Genomic DNA, 22692 nt, shown 5'->3' with positions numbered 1-22692 from the left:
CTGTTTTGAGTTATTTAATTTTAGAGGTAGCTTGTAGAATCCGTTTTAAAATTTAAGCATCAAATGACAGTCCTTTGCTTAGTCATGAGGGATTAGGTGTAAAGCCACATTATATTGAGATGACTAGGGACTATTGCTATATATTAACTTTGCTAGGCGGTAACATTGAGAAGAAAAAAAAATACCCTACATTCCTAAAGGTTGAGCTGTTGCTATGTTGCAAAATCCGATTTGCCTTGATTCCTGATAATCTTCACTAATCTTTCAAAGAATCATCAGAGGTGATGTTTTTGAGAATGATATGTATTGGGAATGGTATGGTAATAAAGTCTCCCAAAGACTACCATCATGTTTCTGAAGTTTTGTAGTGTTTTGCTTTATGTTCTGTACTGTTTGTGGTGGGAGCATTGGTAACTTCCTGACTGTAGAAGTGGAGGAACTGGCATGGAATACTTTTCTAGAAAACCCATGCGTCTACAGTTTTAAGTAGTCTCAAGGGATCGGTAGTATGTTTACCTGACAAATTAATACAGACAGAAAGAGGGAGTCCTTGGCTTCTCCACCCAACCCCATGCATTTGAGCACAGCACACACACCTCCAGACCTAAGGGGATGAAAGCACGTTTTGTTTTTCTAGCCTTCTAGAAAGATACTTCTTAGCAACAAGAAACTTGTGTTCCATAAAAGCTGGTTTGCGTCCCGAGTGTCTGGATTCAACTAATAACACGTAACCTTGCTGTGTAGACATCAGCAGAAAAGAGAAATTTCTTTTACTCTTCCCTTCCCCCTGCTTGTTTTGTTTGTTAGCATTAATACCATTAAATTTTTATTACTCCTGTGTGGATTATTAGGACAATAATCAGCATTTTCTGCTTGTTTTGCTTTCCAATGAGAATTTGTAATGTTGTCTCTAAGATTTACCTGAGTTCAGCCATTTTTCTGTCAATGGTGGTTTTTGCCTGAATGTAATGATTCTGTAATGTTTGGGGAGGATGTTTGTACACTGCTGAGGGTACATTTAAAGAATTTTTGTGTTGCCCACACACTTAACATTGTGTAGAACATTTTTATCTCCCCGGAAAGTTCTCTTGTATGTCTTCCAAGCAATCTCTGCCCTGCCAGGAAACCACTGTTCTCCTTGGTTTTGCCTGTTTTAGAACACCATATAAATGGAATCATACATTATATATTCTTTTTGTGTAGCTTCTTTTGTTCAGTATCGTGTCTGCGAGATTCATCCATGTTGTTGCATTCCTTTGGTTTGCTGAGTAGTATTCTACTGTATGGAATATACCACAGTTTGTGCATCCGTTTCTCTTAATTATAAACATTTGGATTCTTTCCCATTTTTGCTTTTGTGCTATGAGCATTTATGTACAAGCTTTACATGGACTTATATTTTCATTTCTCTTGGATAAATACCTATGAATAGAATTGCTGGATCAAAGGGCAGATAGATGTTTACTTTTATAAGAAATGGTCAAACCTTTTTCCAAAGTGGTTGTGCTATTTTACACTCCTACTGGCAAAGAATAAGAGTTCTGGTTGTTCCACATCCTTGCCAACATTTGGGTTGTCATTCTTTTTAATTTTAGCTGTTCTAGTGATTACATGTACAAATTCTTTAAAGTAAAATAAAATACATTTAATTTTGTGGCATGTCTTGAGATAATTGGAAACACTTTTTAATTTGGTACATCTATTAAGATTCTTTTAAAGTTTGGAGCGAATGTTGATCATAACAGTCGGTCTCCAGGATAGGGCCCAGGATGTTCTTTCCCACTAATCCATGGCTAGAGTTTATGAGGGAAGATTACTGTTAATCCTTTACATCAATTTTAGTCCCTTATGGATTCCAAAATACTTTCTTACATATTTACTCTAGAGAGCAGATGTGGTTCCCATTTTATAGATGAAGGAGCGAAGACTAGAGAGCTTGTCTGAGATTTGCGTAAGGCTTTTAGGAACTGAAACACAGCACTTCTAGTTAGCTGTATTCCACAGAATGTAAGCTGACCTTGAAATATACGCTGGTCATTGATTTGTCCTTTTCAAGTGGCTTCTAGGAATTCTGAGTCTTGTTTTAGCCCTTAGAGTAGATGAGCTGATGTGGTTATAAAGATAACTGTAGTTGGTGCCTTTCTAAGAACAAACACATTACTGAGCATCCTAAATTGACATTTTGGAACTCTGCGTATAATTTTCAGAGCCCTTTTAGGAACCCCTGTCTAGATGGTCTTAGCAGTGAATATCTATCTGTCATTGCCCACATTGTTGTGGTGAGGGGACTATCACAGCAGGTAATCTGAACTGAGTGGTTGGGAAGAAACTTCATCAAAGTGAATAATGTTTTTTGTTTTTTGTTTTTGTTTTTAAAGTGAATAATGTTTATAGTTTTCCAAAGCAAATTGCAGTTAAATTGTTTCAGCATAAATCCACTCTTGCACCTCTGTCCGATGTTAATGTAAGTTATTTGTTTTATTTCAGTGATGTCCTTGCATTGCCCATTTTTAAGCAAGAAGAGTCAAGTTTACCCCCTGATAATGAGAATAAAATCCTACCTTTTCAATATGTGCTTTGTGCTGCTACCTCTCCAGCAGTGAAACTCCATGATGAAACCCTGACATATCTCAATCAAGGTTAGATGCTTCCTTATTTGTTAGTATTATTGAAGATATGCTGGATTGATGATATTTTACTAGGTATACTTATATGTAAAAAGCACATCTTTCTAGCGTGACCTGTCAGAGTTGAAGCCTTACTTCAGAGATTTTCACTTTAATGTCATGTTTAATGTATATTACTGGCTTCTTTTGTGTACTTGCCCATTTTTAGTTCCTGTCTCCCTCTTTCTTTCTAATCCATGGTCCCTGGACATCCCCATTCATTGGTTACCAACCGAGAAGTATTACCTTACCCAGCTCTGTTTTCCAGTTGCGTGGCCTTGGACAAGTTACTTAAACTCTTTACGTTTCAATTCCTGTATCTGTAAAAATGGAATTGGTAATAGTTTTGAGAATTGTATCAGTTAATTATATAATGTATGAAAACACTTAGCACTGTGCCTAGCACATAGTAAAGGATTATAGTTTTGTTAATAATACTAATAATATTATACTCTTGTATATTCAGCTGGATTTTATTCTTTGTGCATCTTGCAAAGTTAATTTATGATTAATATAATATGTAGTTACTTTTTCTTCTAGGACAGTCTTATGAAATTCGTATGCTAGACAATAGGAAACTTGGAGAACTTCCAGAAATTAATGGCAAGTTGGTGAAGGTAAAGGAAAATGAGTAAATCATTTCTCTGCGCAGTATTCTTTTACTGACCCTTTTTGGGTAATATTCTTTTGCTTCCATTAAGGGCTTGGTGGTATCTCTTACCCACTACAATTTGCTGGCAGAGTGGGAAGCTGTAATTCCTTTGGCGTGAGAGTGAGCCCCCTTATTCACTTAGATTTTTCACAGCTGCGGAAACAGAAGGCTTACTACTCCATGTCAAAGTAGTCTCCTGGCTCAGTGAAGTTGTTTTGGGTGGAATAGAGTAACCTCCTTGAAATTTTTAGAAAAGCTCCAGTGTCTCTTTGGATACTTGGTCTGGTAACAAGAAAAACAGAAACTGTTGTTAATGAATAGCAGTTATTTTAGTCTAGACTTCGAGCAATGAATTCACAGCACATTTGGGACTGAAGAGTTTGGTCAGCCGCTGTGAAAGTTGGTGGGGGGATATAAATAAGCACCTCCACAAAGCCAGAGTAACAAAAGGGAAGTTGATTGATACAGCCCCTGCTTACCCTCAGTGTCGTGTGGTGGGTTAGCAAGGAGGGAGCTTGGTGAGTTTTTCATATACATCTGAAGAGCTGAGCTGGATATTACATGGTAAGAGTAGAAACTTGTAGAAATGCTTCTAATAGGAATCCTTTATACCCAGTCCATCAGGACTGATGTTTAAGCCAAGTATTAAATATGGTACTAGTAACTATAAAGATTATATCTGAGCACTTATAAAATTTACCCCAAAGTAGAATTTGGCATGGTATGATGGGTTTTAGGGTGAAACAGATTTTTTTTTTTTAATTTATTTTTGAGAGATAGAGTGAGAGCACAGGGGAGGGGCAGAGAGAGAGAGAGAGAGAGAGAGAGACAGAGAATCCCCAGCAAGCTTTGTGCTGCCAGCGCAGAGCCCGACCATGGGGCTCAAACCTATAAAGCCGTGAGATCATGACCTGAGCCAAAAGCAAGAGTCATGCTTTAACTGACCCAGCCACCCAGGCACCCATAGGGTGAAACAGGTCTTAGGAAAAATAATTTTAGGTTATATCTAGAAAACTAACTGGAGGTAACTTCTGCTGGTTTTCTTTTGTCAGCACTGATTTTTATTTTTATTTATTTTTTTCAAATTTTTATTTAAATTCTAGTTAGTTACCATATAGTGTAATATTGGTTTCAGGAGTAGAATTTAGTGATTTATCACTTACATATTATACCCAGTGCTCATCACAAGTGCCTGCCGTAATACCTATCACTCATTTAGCCCATCCCCCACCCACCTCCCTCCACCAACCCTCAGAGTTTGTTCTCTATCTTTGTTTGTTTCATGTTTAAATCCTTTTTTTTTTTAATTTTTAATTTTTTTTTTTAATTTACGTCCAAATTAGTTAGCATATGGTGCAACAATGATTTCAGGAGTAGATTCCTTAGTGTCCCTTACTCTTTACCCATCCCCCCTCCCACAACCCCTCCAAACCCTCAGTTTTTTCTCCATATTTATGAGTCTCTTCTGTTTTTGTCCCCCTCCCTGTTTTTATATTATTTTTGTTTCCCTTCCCTTACGTTCATCTGTTTTGTCTCTTAAAGCCCTCATATGAGTGAAGTCATATGATTTTTGTCTTTCTCTGACTGACTAATTTCACTTAGCATAATACCCTCCAGTTCCATCCATGTAGTTGCAAATGGCAAGATTTCGTTCTTTTTGATTGCCGAGTAATACTCCATTACACACACACACACACACACACACACACACACACACACACACAGCACATCTTTATCCATTCATCTATCGATGGACATTTGGGCTCTTTCCATACTTTGGCTATTGTCGATAGTGCTGCTATAAACATTGGGGTGCACGTGCACCTTCGAAACAGCACACCTGTATCCCTTGGATAAATGCCTAGTAGTGCAATTGCTGGGTCGTAGGGTAGTTCTGTTTTTAGTTTTTTGAGGAACCCCCATACTGTTTTCCAGAGCGGCTGCACCAGCTTGCATTCTCAAGTTTGTTCTCTATCTTTAAGAGTCTCTTATGGTTTGCTTCCCTCCTTTTTTTTTCCCTTTCCCATATGTTCGTCTGTTTTGTTTCTTAAATTCTACATACAAGTAAAATCATATGGTATTTTGTCTTTCTCTGACTGACTTGTTTCGCTTAGCATGATGTACTCTAGCTCCATCCACGTTGTTGCACATGGCAAGATTTCATTGTTTTTGACAGGTCAGCACTGACTTTTAAAGGATCCTATTATCATTTGATTGTGTTGCTCCCTTTTAGAGTATATTCCGTGTAGTGTTCCATGACAGACGACTACAATACACTGAACATCAGCAGCTGGAAGGCTGGAGGTGGAACCGACCTGGAGATAGAATTCTTGACATTGGTGAGTTAAGGGAATCTTTTGCCCAGGAAATGCTTATAAGTATGGTCTGAGAATCGGCTTTCTTTACTTCATGTTTACCTTGATTCAGAATGCTTCAGGGGCTCAATTAGCAAAAACCCCGAAGGGGTTATTGACCATAAGCATAAAAAATTACTGGGATAATACCAAAATTGAAGTTGGAACACTTCAGTTCGGTAACAATTACATCCAGTACTTTAGGGTTTGTTTTTGTGTTTTTAATGTAGTTATGGTAAAATATATAGAACATAAAAGTTAGTATTTCAAAACATTTTAAAGTAAATAATTCAGTGCCCATTCACATTGTGCAGCCCTCACTGCATCCATCTCCAGACCTTTTTTCATCTTGCAAAACTGAAACTCTGTAACCATTCAACAGTAGCTCCCCATCCCCTTTTCTCCCCAGCCCCTGGCAACTACTTTTTGTTTGAATGAATTTGACTACTCTAAGTGCCTCATATAAGTGAAATCATCCAGTATTTGTCTCTTTGTGATTGGCTTGGTTCACTTAACATAATCCTCAAGGTTCATCCACATCGTGGTATGCATCAGAATTTTCCTCCTTTTTAAGGCTGAATACTATTCCATTGTGTATAAATACCACATTTTGTTTATCCATTCATCCTTTAGTAGACACTTGGGCTGATTCTACCTTTTGGTGATTGTGAATAATGCAACTTATGACCATGGGTATACAGATATTTCAGTCTGCTTTCAGTTCTTTTGGGTATAAGCCCAGAGACGGAATTGCTAGATCATATGTGATAATTCTATTTTTAATTGTTTTGAGGAACCACCGTACTGTTTCCATAGCAGCTGCACGTTTTACATTCCCGTCAGAAGTGAACAAGGGTTCTAATTATTCTACTTCCTCACCAACATGTGCTATTTTCCTTTTTAAATTTTGTTTTATTTTTTTAAAAATTTGAAAATGTTTTATTTATTTATTTTTAATAATTTTTTTTAATGTTTATTTATTTTTGAGAGAGAGAGAACAAGCAGGGGAGAGGCAGAGAGAGGGAGACACAGAATCTGAAGCAGGCTCCAAGCTCTGAGCTGTCAGCACAGAGCCCAATACAGAGCTCTAACCCACAAATCGTGAGATCATGACCTGAGCTGAAGTCGGACGCTCAGTCAACTGAGCCACTGAGGCGGCCAGATGTTTTATTTATTTTTGAGAGGGAGAGAGACAGAATGCAAGTGGGGGAGGGACAGAGAGGGAGACAAAATCCAAAGGAGGCTCCAGGCTCTGAGCTGTCATCATAGAGCCTGACGCAGGGCTTGAACTCCCAAACTACAAGATCATGACCTGAGCTGAAGTCAGAGGCTCAACTGACTGAGCCACCCAAGCACCCCTGTTTTCCTTTTTTTAAATAGTAGCCATCCTAATGGATGTGAATTGGTATCTCATCATGGTTTTGATTTATATTTCTGTAATGATTAGTGATGTTGGGCATCTTTTCATATGCTTATTGGCTATATATGTATCTTCTATGAAGAAATGTATATTCAGGTCCTTTCCTAGTTTTTGATTCTGGTTGTTTTGTGGCTGTTGGTTGTTGAGTTGTAGGAGTTCTTTATATATTTTGGATATTAATCCCCTATCAGATACATGCTTTGCAATATTTTCTTCCATTCTGTGTGGATTGTCTTTTCACTGCGTTGATAATGTCCTTTGATGTATAAAAGTTTTAAATTTTGATGTAGTCCAGTTTATGTATTTAATTTTATTGCCTTGCCCGTGCTTTTGGTGTCACATCTAAGAAATTGTTGCAAAACCCAGTGAAGCTTTTCCTGATATGTTTTATAGTTTTAGGTCTTACATTTAGGTGTTTGATACATTTTTCAGTACATTTTTGTATATGGTATAAAGTAAGAGTTCATCTTCATTCCTTGTATGCGGATATTCCGTTTTCCCAAAACCATTTATTGAAACAACTGTTCTTTCCCCACTGATTGGTCTTGGCACCTTTGTCCAACGTCATTTGACCACATATGTGAGGATTCATTTCTGGGCTCTCTCGTATTCCATTTGTCCGTGTCTTCATCTTTATACCAGTATCACACTGGCATAACTTTGATAACTGCAACTTTGTAGTGAGTTTTGAAATCTAGAAATGTGAGACCTCCAACTTTATTTCTCAAGATTGTTTTGGCTATTCAGGGTCTGATATTTTGAGTGTATGTAAAAGGGTTCCCCAAATGCTGCAAGTTCTTTTTTTTACTAATACTTGAGAGCCAGATAGTGTTTGTTTTACCTACAGTAAGAGACCTGGGATTAGAATCGATGTCTCTTGATTTGTAGTTTATATTTTCACCCCTACTACTACAGAGTAGAATGTTTCTCTTGTTTTTTTTTTTTTTTTTTTAATGTTTATTTATTTTTGAGGGAACAGGGAGGGAAGCGGGGGAGAGGGAGACACAGAATCGGAAGCAAGCTCCAGGTTCTGAACTGTCAGCACAGAACCCGACCCATGCGGGGCTTGAAATCAGGAGCCGCAAGATCATGACCTGAGCTGAAGTTGGACATTTAACCAGCTGAGCCACCCATCGCCCCTAGAATTGATTTTTCTTAAATCATTGGGCTTAAGGGAAGTTGTTTTACAAACATACATGCAGTCTCTTTTCATGAATGTACTTTTAATCCTGCCATCTGTGTCTTTGATCTCCTACTGGTCTTATCTCCTACTAGGAAACATAATTGTTAAGCAAATCTAAGTACCTACTAGCTTTACCTAAGAAAATACCGATTCTCATACAGACATCCTGATATCCATTTGATAAATTGACCTTAGGATGAATCCAACACAACTAACATTGTGGGACCCACTTAATGCTTTGTTGTTTGAATCGACAGTAAAACAGTAGTATAGTTAGTATTAGTTGTGATAATATCAGCCTGGCTTTATCTCCCCAGTTTGAATATTAATAGAAGTCAGGAAATGATATTTGAGTGAGTATATGCTATGTGGAATGGAAAGCAGTTCTGCCGAGGCTCATTCATTTTTGTTTCCCTCTTCAGTATCAGATTTGTTGCTCTGTTACAGGATTATTTGATGACTTCAAGGCCAGCATCGATCTCTGTGTTAAATTTTTCCCGTTTCTTTCTGTAATACAATGCTTCTGCCTTTATTCAGACACTCTGCTTTCTCTTTCTGTAGCAGTCTTCTTAGTGTTCTTCTATCAGTAACACTGATCTTAAAACTGTAAGTGAAACAGATTATATTACAATTTTAGAACTAGTGTGTAGACTAAATCTATCTTTAAGTAGAATTTTGGCAAATTAAAAGGAAACTGCGTTTAAATTGTCTTATTTAAAAAACCTTTCAAAGTGGAAAAAAGATACTCAGAAGGAAAGTACTTAGGTCCATTTTAGCTCTAATCAAACCCTTTTCATTGGCAAAAAGAGGTTTAGGATGTGATACATAAAAATCTTGGTAACGAGGACCAATAATAAAACAATGGTACTTTCTTATTTAAACCCAGTAGCCCTCAGAATTGTTCAATGATTACCATTTTGTTTCTCAGATATCCCAATGTCTGTGGGTATAATCGATCCTAGGGCCAATCCAACCCAACTGAATACAGTGGAGTTCCTGTGGGACCCGGCAAAGAGGACATCTGTGTTTATTCAGGTAGGGCCTTGCAGATGGCCTTCCGGTGATGAAGAGCATTCTTACTCCCAGTTTGTTTCTTAAAGGATAAAACATGTTGCATTTGAAATTTTTACAGGGTTCCAGCCTGGCTGTCAAGTCCAGACTCCTCAACACTTGCCTGAGAGCGATGAGGAGTGTCTGAATTGCCCTTCTGATTTCCCCAGTTTATTTATTTGTATGACAAAAAACAAACAAACAAACAAAAACATGCTTGCTAACAGCTGCATAATGTTCTATTCTTTGGATGTACTATAACTTCCTTATTATTTAGCATTTAGGTTGTTCTGAATTTGCCCTATTTTCCATGAAGTTGTTTTGAACATCATTATGCTTAAAATTTGATTTACATATCTGATTATTTCTGTTGAGTAGATTCCTTTAAAATTCTTACTTGTAATAAAGAAAGCTAGGGTTTATGGAGTACGTCCCATTGGTCACTATGTTAAGTAAACAGTTTGTACACATGATCTTTTTTTTTTTTTTAATTTTTTTTTTTCAACGTTTATTTTTATTTTGGGGACAGAGAGAGACAGAGCATGAACGGGGGAGGGGCAGAGAGAGAGGGAGACACAGAATCGGAAACAGGCTCCAGGCTCTGAGCCATCAGCCCAGAGCCCGACACGGGGCTCGAACTCATGGACCGCGAGATCGTGACCTGGCCGAAGTCGGACGCTTAACCGACTGCGCCACCCAGGCGCCCCCACATGATCTTATTTAAAACTTTTAGCAGTAATCCTGTGGACTAGGAATAGTCTTTGAGGCTTAGAGAAATTAACAATTTATCTAAGCTAATAAGTGGCCAGTCAGGGTTTCACAGTTCAGATTCACCAAGGTGTTCACTTTATGCAGTAGCCAAGCAAGCCTTGAAAGCCTTTTTTCCCCACTATTGCCTGTGAGCTTTCATAGTTGGTATTTTCCCAGCATGGATGGTGCCTCTGCTTTCTAACCTCTACCTTAAAGTCTAGAAAACTTTTACTAATAGAAATCATTTCTCTTTTATATTAACTCTGTATTCTCTGAAGCAGTTAATGAATTTAGTTCCTCCAAGTAACTTTTGTTAGCGTTGGATCTGTACATTTACTTTGTTTCATTTGTAAATAAGTTTTTTTTATTTCCTCCATTAGAATATACGTTCTTCAAGATCAAAAAGAGAGTAAAAGTTTTTTCTTGTTTTTTTTTTTTTTTTTAAGATTATATATATATGCTTTTAAGTAAGCTCTATGCCCAACATGGGCTGAAACTTAGGACCCTGAGAGATCAAGAGTTGCATATTCTCCGACCGAGCCAGCCAGGTGTCCCTAGAGTAGAAGTTTTTTATAGGTGTTCATAGTGTTTTCTAAAGGTTTTGCTCTTAGTAGGAGCTGCAAAAATATTGCTGAGTGGTTTGGCTGGCTAGCGGTACCAAAACCTGGATGTTGTATTCTTTGTAGGTGCACTGCATTAGCACAGAGTTCACTATGAGGAAGCATGGTGGAGAAAAGGGAGTGCCATTCCGAGTACAAATTGATACCTTCAAGGAAAATGAAAACGGGGAATATACTGAGCACTTACACTCAGCCAGCTGCCAGATCAAAGTCTTCAAGGTATTCCTGGGCAACTTGCTGTCCCTTGTATCCTTTTTCCTCCTCTTTCAATTTTAACATTAGTTACCAAGTGGGAAAGTCCGCTTGTCTGTTTTTCAACAACTGTGAAAACTCAGTCTAAGCTGGAGTCCTTGAGGTCATTACTGAGATGTCTGGTAATGGATTTATATGGGGATGGGCATGGGAGAAGGGGAATTTGCAAAGGGAGCTAGAGGCAAAAACATGGATTTTCACTGAAAACTCTTAAAGTCTGTTGAGATTATAAGCTCTTGTAAAAGCTCACAAAATTATGAAAAGTTGATAGTTTTGGTTACATTGGTATTTGACTTTCTTTTTTTCTTTTGGTCTTTATTTTTATCACACGGATAAATATGTTCTCACTGCAGAAGATGAAGTATTCAGACTGAAGTCCCTCTTTACCACTTTTACCCCAACTCCCCAATCTTTCTCAGGGGTCACCACTGTCCTAATTTAGCATGTATCCTTTTAGTCCCTTCTGTGCTTTATATACACGTATATTTTCTTTTCTTTGAAGCATAAACAGGATTGCACTAGATGAGTTGTTTTGAGGCTTGCTTTTTTCAGTTAGCTATGTGCTTTAGAGATATTTCCACGTCTATAACTATAGACCGCATATTCTTTTTTAACTGCATCAGACAGTTAGGTTTCCTATTTTCAGACATAGACGCAAGGTTGCATCTTGTGTTTACATTATTGTGCGTACATCCTTGTTTCACATGTGACTATATTTAAGCTCTTAGAAATAATATTGTCGGCTCAAAATTCCGTTGATGAGTCAAGACAAAACATTTCTCATTTCAGCCCAAAGGTGCAGACAGAAAGCAAAAAACAGATAGGGAGAAAATGGAGAAACGAACACCTCATGAAAAGGAGAAGTATCAGCCTTCCTATGAGACAACGATACTCACGGAGGTAAAAGGATTTCTTTTGGTGACAATTTCAGTCAGTACTTTTTATTCTTAAAATCCCCCCATTTCTCAGTGTATATGTGTATCAAATCATTATGTTGTGCACCTTAAAACTAATACGGTGTTGTATGGCAATTGTATCTCAGTTTTTTAAAAACAAAACGAAATAACCCCCCACAACTTTTTGCCTGGTCAAGATTTAGTTGTCCTGGGTATATTTGCTCTTCATTATGGGGGCCTCTGTGTAGTTAAGACTTACTAATCAAGATATGCTATTCAAGTAATAATGTTTAGTGGGACACTAGGGTCAAATGTACTTTTTCCGTATTTCAGTTGTTCTTTGTTTTTAGTGTTCTCCATGGCCTGAGATCACATATGTCAATAATTCCCCATCACCTGGCTTCAACAGTTCCCACAGCAGTTTTTCTCTTGGGGAAGGGTAAGTCTGGGAAATGAAAGTAGGCTGTGTTTGTCCTAAATATGTCTTCTTTCATTATCTTCTCATATACAAGTTCTTTATAAGTCAGTAAGTCCTTTTTGGTCAGTCTCTGATGGATTCATGGATTAACTGAGGTTTGGATTATCTTCAAAAGTGACTGAAAGTCCGTTCTCCTCCTCTTTTTTCTTTCTATTAAAAAACAGCATTAAAAAAAAAAAAGAAAACAGCATTATGGTCAGTTTTTCGTGTTTCAGAGACTGATTTTCTGGGCTTTTCACTTCTCCTGTCACTGCTTATCTTGTGGTTATTTCATTTCCTGCTCATACTTTCCACCAGAGTGGTCATTAGGAATTGAAACACAGTTGTACAACACTAAAATCTGTTTTGTTACTTACTAAGAATGATCCTAATACCTTATTATTATGGATCTTTGATAATTGGGAAAGAAGGTTGGAGAAAGCTAAAATGAAGTTTTAGAATGATCTGTGGGATGCATTTAATCTCTTTTTATTAGTCTTTTATCATCAGAGATCATTGAAAGTTGGTACAGATGCCTATGCCAGTTAAAATAAGTTGTTTTACTAGTCTTAGTATTTAACACAATTTCCACATAGGCCACATTGAAATTTGAAATAGGCTACTAAATGTGTGATGTGTTTTGGTTGTAATGTTTGTTTTTGAATTTACGTAGGCTTTGGTTCAGTCTGCATTTATAAGAAATTAAAGTAGCTTCAATATTCAAAATATAACAATTAAGAATAAAAATAAGCAGAAGTTGTAGAGAGAATAGATAATTAAGGCCTGGTGATAATTTAATTACTAAGTTTGAATACTGAATTTGAATTTTGCAGTTAAAGCAAAAAAAGAAAAAGAAGAAAGTCTGTCTTGAAAGAAAAATCTCTTACCATTCATATGGAGTACGCAGTCTACTTATAGGCAATTTTTTAATGTTTTTTAAGGTTTATTTTTTTTTTTTAGTAATCTCCACACCTGATGTGGGGCTTGAATTTATAACCCCGAGATCAAGAATTGCACACTCTACTGGCTCGGCCAGCCATGCGCCTGTAGGCAATTGTAAATATGTGGGATTAAAGAGTTGTGTTTTAAAATTTTCTCTCTTCTCTTTGTCATTACTTTGTTATTAGGCTCAAATTTTGCTCTGATAAAAGGAGTATTAGGGAATAGGGACAGTCCTTAGAGTGTAGGAGGTATAGAGAAAAACTGAAGAGTATGGAGATAGCCTGTGGATTGCAAATTCGGCAGCACTCATTTTTGAAGCTGCTTTAAAAATAATGGTTTTGGTTGTCATTATAAAAATATATGGGGGCACCTGGGTGGCTCAGTCAGTTAAGGGTCCGACTCTTGATTTCAGCTCAGTTCATGATCTCACAGTTTGTGAGTTCGAGCCCCATGTCGGACTCTGCACTGACAGCACAGAGCCTGCTTGGGATTATCTCTCCCTCTCTCTCTGCTCCTTTCCTGTTCGAGCTTGCTTGCACACACGTTCGCTCTCTCACTCTTTCTCTCTCTCTCTCTCTCAAACAAACAAACAAAAAAAGTATGGGATCACATTGCATTACATAAAGTTTCTCTGGTATTTTTTTCCTGTATATATGTTTGCGTGTATATCTATATATTTATTAAAAGAGTAATCTATTGATTGCTGTTATGTTCTGATATTTTTAGTTTCTTATAAACTGCTTATGTTAAATATTCTTTATGCCATAATTTATCTAATGAATCCCAATTGGCTGAAATTTTTATCTTTTTTCAATTTGTCCAATAATAAAAAATGTTGCAATGACAGTTTCTTACCCTCCCCCTGTGATCTTAATGTTAAATTAACAGACGATAGAAGTATTGACTATAGACTAAAACTGCTTTATGAGAGAGCACAGATTCCTTTTAAATCTCTAGCTTGAGGGGCCCCTGGCTGGCTCAGTCAGTAGAGCACTCGACTCTTAATCTCGGGGGTTGTGGGTTCGGGTACAGGTTGGATGTGGAGATTACTTAAAAAAAAAAAAAATGTCTAGTTTGAGAATTACTATGAGGGTGAGGAATGAGATGATGAACCCTAGTATGTGTCTCATCTTTTTTGTTTTACATGTGTTTTCAGAAATGGTTCACCAAACCACCAGCCAGAGCCACCCCCTCCAGTCACAGATGTAAGTCTAAAGTTAAATGTAAGTGACTTGCAGTGTCTACTAATACTTTGATGACTGCGGTTCCACAGAAATGCCCAACTTTTAAGGAGTACTTTTTATTCATTCATTAAATAGGCATTTATTGAATTTTGACTCCGAATTTTGACAATGCTAGGGAACTGAGATGTGAACAAGTTAATGCAGGAACGCTTGCATTTAAAGAGCTTACAGTCTAGTAAGGAAGACAGGTATGGGATTCCGTGGGCATCTTGCTTGGCTAGAGACAGAAGACTGATGAGGTATAAACAACTTCCAGGCAAACTAGGCGGCCCGTCTGAGTGTGAGTGTGTTTGGCTCTGTGTTACCTAATGATGTAAGAGCTAAATCTATTGAGTTACCAAAAAAACAAAAACAAAAAAAGCCCTCTTGCTTTCTTTTCCTTTCAGAACCTCTTGCCAACAACCACACCTCAGGAAGCTCAGCAGTGGTTGCATCGAAATCGTTTTTCTACGTTCACAAGGCTTTTTACAAACTTCTCAGGTTAAATTGATTTGTCCTTTTGTTTTCCCCAGCACAAGATATTCCTTTACATTCTAGGGCTTCCTGGCATCCACGTAAGGGTGTGTTGTGTGCGTGCACGTGCGGGGGTGTGTGTGGGGGGGGGTGGGGGGTCTTCGTGCTTTTTTCTGATGAAGTGAATTTCATAGAACCCTTCAGACTTTCTCAGCAGGTGCATCTGTGCTGCGAAATACTTAAGAAAGACTTCTTCGTTTAAACTCACTTCAGTTTAAAAATATTTATTCCATACAGTGCTTTTAAAACTGTATACTCCATACACTTTTATCAAGGGCATTTGTAGATAGTCTGAAATTTCCCCTTTGATATCACCATATTGTATTTTATTGCATATTCCACTTATTTAGCACCTTCTGTATACCAGGTATGATAGGGATACACACATGGATAAGGCATACTTTCTGATCATTCATCATCTAGTATCAAAAAAACCCCAAGTCAAAATAAAACCCTGAAAAAAAAATAGTTGTAATGTAGTAGATAAGTGGTACAAAGCAGGGGAGGGGAGTAGTTTCTGGAGTTAGGGAACATGTGCAATGTGTGAGGTAAATCTTGGGAGATGTTGAGGACTCTGTTGGTCGGACAGTGGAAGGATATTTCAGGTAGGAGGAGCAACTTGCTCATTAGACTTCATCAGTGTGATGAAAGCATAGGGTAAAGTGGACCAGTTCATTGGGTGGCAGTTGAGGTGGGAGAGGAAACAGAGGCCAGGTCATGGAGAGGCTTACATGTACCATGCAGAAGATTAGGGGCTAGAACATAACAGAGCCCATTTTAATGGTCATTAACAAAGACAGTCTTTGCCTTTTTCACCCATTTTCTTATATTTTTTCCAGGGGCAGATTTATTGAAACTAACTAGAGATGATGTGATCCAAATCTGTGGCCCTGCAGATGGAATCAGACTTTTTAATGCATTAAAAGGCCGGTATGTAATTAGTGTTAAAATATCCGTGAGGTTGGATTTCAAATGGATTTGGATTCAGGGACTCTTCACAGTACTCTTTGCACAGCTAACTGCATCTTGTCAAAACATTCTTTGCGAATGCCAGCTCTGTACCAAATAAGCAAAGATGAAAATATCCTTTCCTACAGTTGATTCAAGGAATGCCCCATGATACCCCATTTTTCCTTTCCAGGTAGTTTTTTCATTCGATAAATATTCATTATCCCTATCGTGAGCCACGTACTATTGTAGGCTCTAGGGATATGTTGGTGAGCAAAACACACAAGGTACACATTATCATCCATTATCATCATACCCATTATCATGAGTTCACTTTCTAACAGGGAGAGAGAGAAAAATATAAACAGTATTTTGGATAGTGATAAGTGCTTTGAGGGAAAAGCAAACAAATAAACAAAAACAAGGTTATCACCTGTAGAGCACCCAGAATCTGGTCAGGAAAGACCTCTCTGAAGTGGGGGCACTTAAACTGAATTAGGGGAAGGACGAAGCTGTGGAATCAGAGGAGCGAAGAACACTCTAGGCAGGAGGAACAACAGGTGCGAAGGCTCGAAGTCTGTTTTAACTGAAGAAGACGTCATTCTTGGATAGGAAATACTTACGTGTCTGCTTACGAATTTTAATACAGAGTCATTTGTAGTCCCTACACGGAATTTAGAATTTCAAACAGGTAGTGGTATGAATGGAAAAAACATACAAATTAGTGCCACAGAACCAAATCGGTGACTAAATAATGAAACAGATCGTGAAGTATTTTGTTTGGGTACATCACAAGAACTGTGGAATCAGCTTGGCTCTAATCTTGGAAAATTTTAAAGAGAGAGGAAAAGTTCAGAGGTTGAGGACTTGGAGAAAAAGGAATGGATCTTTTATTTTTTAATATATTACTTAAAGAGCATTTAAACATAGGAAGGAATGAGATGATCGGATCAAGGGGTAATTGAATGCTGTTGTCTAAGAAGTAAGAACAGAAAGAGGCTTAGGCTACTTAGGAGAAGGTAATGAGGGAAGTGAGATTCTCCAGTTCATTAGCGTGGTGCTTCCAAGGAGAAGGTATATGTTGACCTGGACCCATGAAACAGTGGCTCACACATGTTGAATATTTCTAAACTTTACCTCAAAGGTCATAAATTCAAATGACTACAGAGGCCAGATGTAAATGAGTGACAGTGGGTGTACTGAAGAATGCATGAATCACGCAAGGAGAACAGCTGATTGTTTTCTTGTAAGTGTCAGGGTCTCAGATTGCCAGATCCGGTTTTTTAAGAAAAGCCAAATGTCCCGACACACGATGTGGGAACGAATTCATTTAAAATGCACGCGCACACGCATGCAGACACACGCACATCCCGGTGGGGAGCTAGCAAAACAGCAGATGAGCTCCCTTGGCCCGCGGGCTGCCAGTTCTCAGCCCCACTGTATAGCGTTAACATAGATACACAAGCTCTCCCTTAAAATGTGCTTCCCGTGAAAACCGTAAGACTAACAGCCTTGTTTTCCTCCTTAGGATGGTGCGCCCAAGGCTAACCATTTATGTTTGTCAGGAATCCCTGCAGTTGAGGGAGCAGCAGCAGCAGCAGCAGCAGCAGAAGCGTGAGGATGGAGACTCAAATGGGACTTTCTTCGGTAGGTGGTTCTGGACAGGCGAGGACGCCCACGAAGAAAGGGAGGGAGGTGCCTTATGAGCATGTGTGATGGGAATTCCTCAAACAGCAGATGCAGCATTTGCTAGAAGTAATGGTCATCGGTAACGTGTATCGAGTTTCCTCGTATATACCAGGCATTGTTCTCGGCCCTTCTACATGCCTTGATTTTTACAACCAGTGTCTCCTCTTTGCGGTAGATTTACTGTCACTGCTAACATTCGGGTGAGGAAAATGAGGCTTAGAGATGTTAAGTAACTCACTCCCGTCACACAGCCAGCGGCGGAGCCAAGATTTGAACTCAGGCAGTCTGACTCCGAGCCCTTCAGGAAAGCGGGCGTTCCGAGTGAGCAGATTACCTTTAACAGCAGAGAGACCTGTATTGACTGCCATCGCTCTCTCCCTTTTGCAGTGTACCACGCCATCTATCTAGAAGAACTGACCGCTGTTGAACTGACCGAAAAAATCGCTCAGCTTTTCAGCATTTCCCCTCGCCAGATCAGCCAGATCTACAAGCAGGGGCCGACAGGAATCCATGTGCTCATTAGTGATGAGGTAGAGTTTCAGTGGAGCTGAGTCACCAGATGACAGGTTGTCAGGGCATGTGACAGGAGCAAGAGCAATTCTACTGGGGCACAGCGCTCTGTTTTCTAGTCCAGGGCTTTGCAAAATCTTGTGCTTGCTTACTTTCTAAAATAATTTCTAAATACCATGTATCCCCTTGCACATTTTTAGGTTGACTTGAAACTTTCTGCTTTAAGTTTAAATAGTTGCAGAATATGTCATTCCTGGGCATATTATATAAACTTTAAAAATGAAATGGTTGCATCACTATTCTAACTATATTCCATGTGACCTAAATAGAAGTGATTTAATACCAGCACCATCATCTTAAAAAACACATGAATATACTTTTCTTTATCAGAGTTTTATATCATTTCTTGATTGCCTTGAATTCCTATTTCCACTCACTTCCCCCATAGAATCTTATCTTATCATAACCTATTTTTATGCTCAAGCATCCTTTACTAATTATCCTACCATATTTCTTTGAAACAAATCTGTTTCAACAAAAGAATGTTTCAATAAAAATTTAAAAATTATTTCTTCTGAATAGAATTATCACCATAATCATACAATTAACATAACTGTATTATGTTTGAATAAGAATTTATTATTATTATTTTTTAATGTTTATTTCTGAGAGAGAGAGCATGAGCCAGGGAGAGACAGAGAGAGGGAGACACAGAATCCAAAGCAGGCTCCAGGCTCTGAACTGTCAGCACAGAGCCCGATGCAGGGCTCAAACCCATGAACTGCGAGATCATGACCTGAGCTGAAGTCGGACGCTTAACTGACGGAGCCACCCAGGCATCCCTTGATAAGAAATTATTAACCACTAAGAAATATGTATTAGATAAAAATTTGAAACAACAAGAAAAAAAATGTAGAAGTATCTCTGTCAATGAGATGGGTGGGATTGTCTGATTCCCCACCCCCACCCACATTAATTCATGTTTTGATGAATACCGTCTACTGATTTATAGCATGAAATAGAGTTCACCATCACTTCCATTCTGTTTTATTCTGTAGATATAAGTGCTATGGAATCTGATTCACACAGATTGTCAGACAGGAATGGAAGGAGTTTTTTTATAACAGCATCACTGGATTTTTTTTTTTTTTTTAACTACTGAGTTAGGTGCCAAAAATTATATAGCGATGTTACAAAGAATTATTTTGAATCGCCTATCATTGACAGTTTGTGATTAGGTCAGTCTTCAGTTCTGGTGAAAGGAAAGAATTAGAAACCACGTGACTCCCATAAGAGTTTGTTACCCCATTATTAAAGTTCACATTAACAGTCACACTTTGGCATCCTGGAGATTTTGTACCCTGGGGCAATAATACATCTTGGTAGGATTCCAGGAGGGTGAAAGTTATGCCTTTATTTTGAAAAATGGGAGAAGGGAGTTTGAGAAGGGAAAGTGGGTAGAGAAAGCTGAAGAGGTGCTCAGGCGGTTTTCGGAAAGAGTACCTGTAGAAGATAAGGACCAGGAAGTCAGTGCTCCCAAATGGGCCTGTCAGGGTCTGTGCACCCCTTGGAACGTCTTGGGGTTAACCCAGGAAAACGCATACTATAATTTTAAGATCACTGTTTTAGACTGCTTAGCTTTTAAAATGTAAGAACTAAATGGGAGAAAGCAAAACAAAGAATTATTTTCCCTTAAATCTAACCTAATAAAAAGCCATTATAGTCTAAATAAATGCAGCAAACCCAAGTTTTTAATAATTAGCAAATTTTCTTGCTTTCCTCAGATGATACAGAACTTTCAGGAGGAAGCCTGTTTTATTCTGGACACAATGAAAGGTAATAAAATAGTAAGCAGCTGCCTCTCTCTAAGGAGTTTAAGAGCTTTGTTCATGGTTTACTCCTTTGAGGAGAGAGGGAAGGTATCGACCACCATATCTGAAGTAGAAAAAGCGATGTCCTTAGAGATTGGCAAGAAGCTAGTTCATACAAAAGGAACCATCGCTAAGAGTGTGAGTGACGATTCTGCCCTTCTCTTCCACCTTCCATGGACAAATGAGATTGAGGCATGCTGTTTTCATAATGCATATTTATTATAAATAGTTTGTGATAATTAATGAGTATGCTGCCCTTTGTCCTGCTGTTTTTTTTTTTTTTCCTCCCTTCTCAAAAGAGCCTTAGTGTATCTTTTTTTCTCCTGCTGTGTTTTAAAGGTGACTAAAGATTCTTCTCTCTCTCTCTCTCTCTTTTTTTTTTACAGCAGAAACCAATGATAGCTATCATATCATACTGAAGTAGGTGCGGGGCATTCCATCCTCAGTGGCTGCTGCTTCCTTCACCTCTTGGAAGCTTCCCCCCTGAAGGGAGTCACTCGCTAATGGAGATTTGAAGGTCTGCAGGAGCCTGACCCATCTGACTGTGTGTGGGGGAGTCCAGGCCGTGGAGGCAGAACCCCAGCCATCTGTCGGCCCAAGCTCTTGTGGCACACACAGATTATTGCCCAACACCCATTTCTGCAGCTGTTTCTTAGTTAAAATTTATGGACCCTGTTGTTGTTGAATATCATTAGAAACTCCACACCATTTAGGGTGTCTGTAGGGCATAATGATGATGAGAGTTGTGTGATGTTTCATGGAAAGATGTTAAATTTTGTGATACGGAGCCATGTAATTTTTTTCTAATATAAAAGTGAACATCTATATTCCTAAGACTGGATCCTCAGTCTCTTTGCATCATACATGCTGGCTTTTGCCACAGTTGGCCCCTGAAAACCTCACCGACGAGGGGAAGTACAAAGATAGAATTGAACTTTTCTTTTGGTTGCTCTGTACTGCCAAGACTAATAGTTTTAGCTAACATTTACTGAGCATTTACTTGTGCCTGTTAGTGTGATAAAATCTTTAAGTGGATTACTTTGTTTAAATCCTCTCTGATAGACCTACCTGAAGTAGATAATAATGATCCCTAATTGAAGCTGAGGAAGTGGAGCCAGTAGAGGGGCTAAAGAGCTTGCTGAGTGACGGGCAGCTCGCCAGGAGTGTCGCCGAAATCCAAACCCAGGCAACCCGGCTCCTTTTAACCGCCAGCCATTCCTGCCACCCTTGCCATACCCTGTGTTTGCCGCTGTTTCTGACCGTGGCTCTTCTGCTGGATAGGACATAACACCGATTGAGAACTGAGGAAATCAACCACTGAAGGGGACAAACCACACCTAAATAATGCTGAACAAATCAAGACCTACAAAAAATGAGAACACAGGTGCTTTTTAAGCATCATCACTTATCAGATTCACAGACATTGAGGTGGTGAAAAGGAGGGGTCATCTGTAACTCCCCAAATTCACTGTTCTTGAATGAGCTTCTCAAACTATTTATTAATGGGTTTGGCTAACCCCTGCTTTCTGTTTTCCCCTCTCTGCATCTTTTCTTGGTAGAGAAAGTTCTTTTATTCCTGTAGTGTTCTTTTATAGAAACTTTATAAGAAATTCATTCCGATCCCATCCCATATATTTTTGTTCTTCTTAAAGCGTGCGAGTGTGTGTGTGTGTGCGTGTGTGCATGTGTGCTGTGTATGTGTGTGCATACATGTGTGAGGCTGTGGGTCTTAATTTTTTCACATGTAGAGTTTTATCCCTTTACACATTATGTTGAGGTGAAAAAAGATAATGTTCAAAGATTCTGTAATGGATTTGGATCTGTGCGTGTGTGTTTTTAAAGCATTTGATAAAGTTTAAATGTTTTTATACAGAGAATTTTGTTCATTAAAATCAACCTGCAATATGGTCTGATTTCTTTTGGTTTTAAACAAATTGAAAGCTTTGAAACTGGAAAATGAGGTCAAGTGACTTTTTAAAATTGGCCTGTGCAACAACTTGACATTGGACCAAAATATTTTTTTAGTGGAATTACCAGATGTCCCTGTTTCAGGGGGACATTTCTGGTTGTGTTATGTTCCTGGGACTGTTCTTTGTTTCAGAGAAGTCCATTCCCTCCTCAGCAGGCTGCTAGTATTTTTGTTTTTTGGTTGTTTTCTGTTCTTTTTGAGAGAGAGACAGAGAGAGAGAGAGTGTGTGTGTGTGTGTGTGTGTGTGTGTGTGTGTGTATGTGTGTGTGAGAGAGAGAGTGAGTGGGAGAGGGGCAGAGAGAGGAAGAGAGAATCCCAAGCAGGATCCACACTGTCAGCACAGAGCCCAACGTGGGACTCGAACCCATGAACCCTGAGATCATGACCTGAGCTGAAAGGAATCAAGAGTCAGATGCTCAACTGACTGAGCCACCCAGGCACCCCGTTTGGTGGTGGTGGTGTTTTTTATTCTGTCTGAATATTAGGCTGGAGACTTGGACTAGATGACCTTGAAAGGTCCCTTCTAAATCTGTGAATCTTCTTTACTGCAAATGATATATAGGATTCTTTTAATGTATTTACTACAAATTACAGTTACTGATTTACTTAGCGTTAGAGTTTTTTAGAGTAGTCTTCATATTTATTATAGAAATGAAATTTTTTTTAAGCAATGGGTTTATATAGGTTTGCAATCAGAGATCCTTGA

General features: G+C 38.6%; 1 protein-coding gene across 4 annotated transcripts in view; it reads left to right on the top strand.

Moving 5' to 3' along the window:
* TFCP2 (transcription factor CP2) overlaps positions 1–21920 on the top strand; it is a 46588-nt gene extending 24668 nt beyond the window's left edge. The window contains exons 2-15 of one of the 4 annotated variants that reach the window (XM_045467168.1): positions 2488–2639; positions 3207–3283; positions 5552–5657; positions 9204–9310; positions 10762–10914; positions 11737–11847; positions 12194–12282; positions 14399–14465; positions 14873–14966; positions 15839–15929; positions 17476–17594; positions 18024–18166; positions 19931–19982; positions 20404–21920. In XM_045467168.1, coding sequence (XP_045323124.1) covers positions 2488–2639; positions 3207–3283; positions 5552–5657; positions 9204–9310; positions 10762–10914; positions 11737–11847; positions 12194–12282; positions 14399–14465; positions 14873–14966; positions 15839–15929; positions 17476–17594; positions 18024–18166; positions 19931–19982; positions 20404–20441 — 1399 coding nt within the window. In that variant the 3' untranslated portion in view covers positions 20442–21920. The remainder of the gene's footprint in view (positions 1–2487; positions 2640–3206; positions 3284–5551; positions 5658–9203; positions 9311–10761; positions 10915–11736; positions 11848–12193; positions 12283–14398; positions 14466–14872; positions 14967–15838; positions 15930–17475; positions 17595–18023; positions 18167–19930; positions 19983–20403) is intronic. The other 3 variants (XM_045467169.1, XM_045467171.1, XM_045467170.1) reach the window with 3 other exon arrangements.
* Positions 21921–22692: the final 772 nt, after the last annotated feature.

This window comes from Leopardus geoffroyi, chromosome B4 (genome assembly GCF_018350155.1).
Source record: "Leopardus geoffroyi isolate Oge1 chromosome B4, O.geoffroyi_Oge1_pat1.0, whole genome shotgun sequence".
In the NCBI taxonomy this organism is placed as follows: domain Eukaryota; kingdom Metazoa; phylum Chordata; class Mammalia; order Carnivora; family Felidae; genus Leopardus; species Leopardus geoffroyi.
This window is presented reverse-complemented; position numbering and strand designations above follow the sequence as displayed.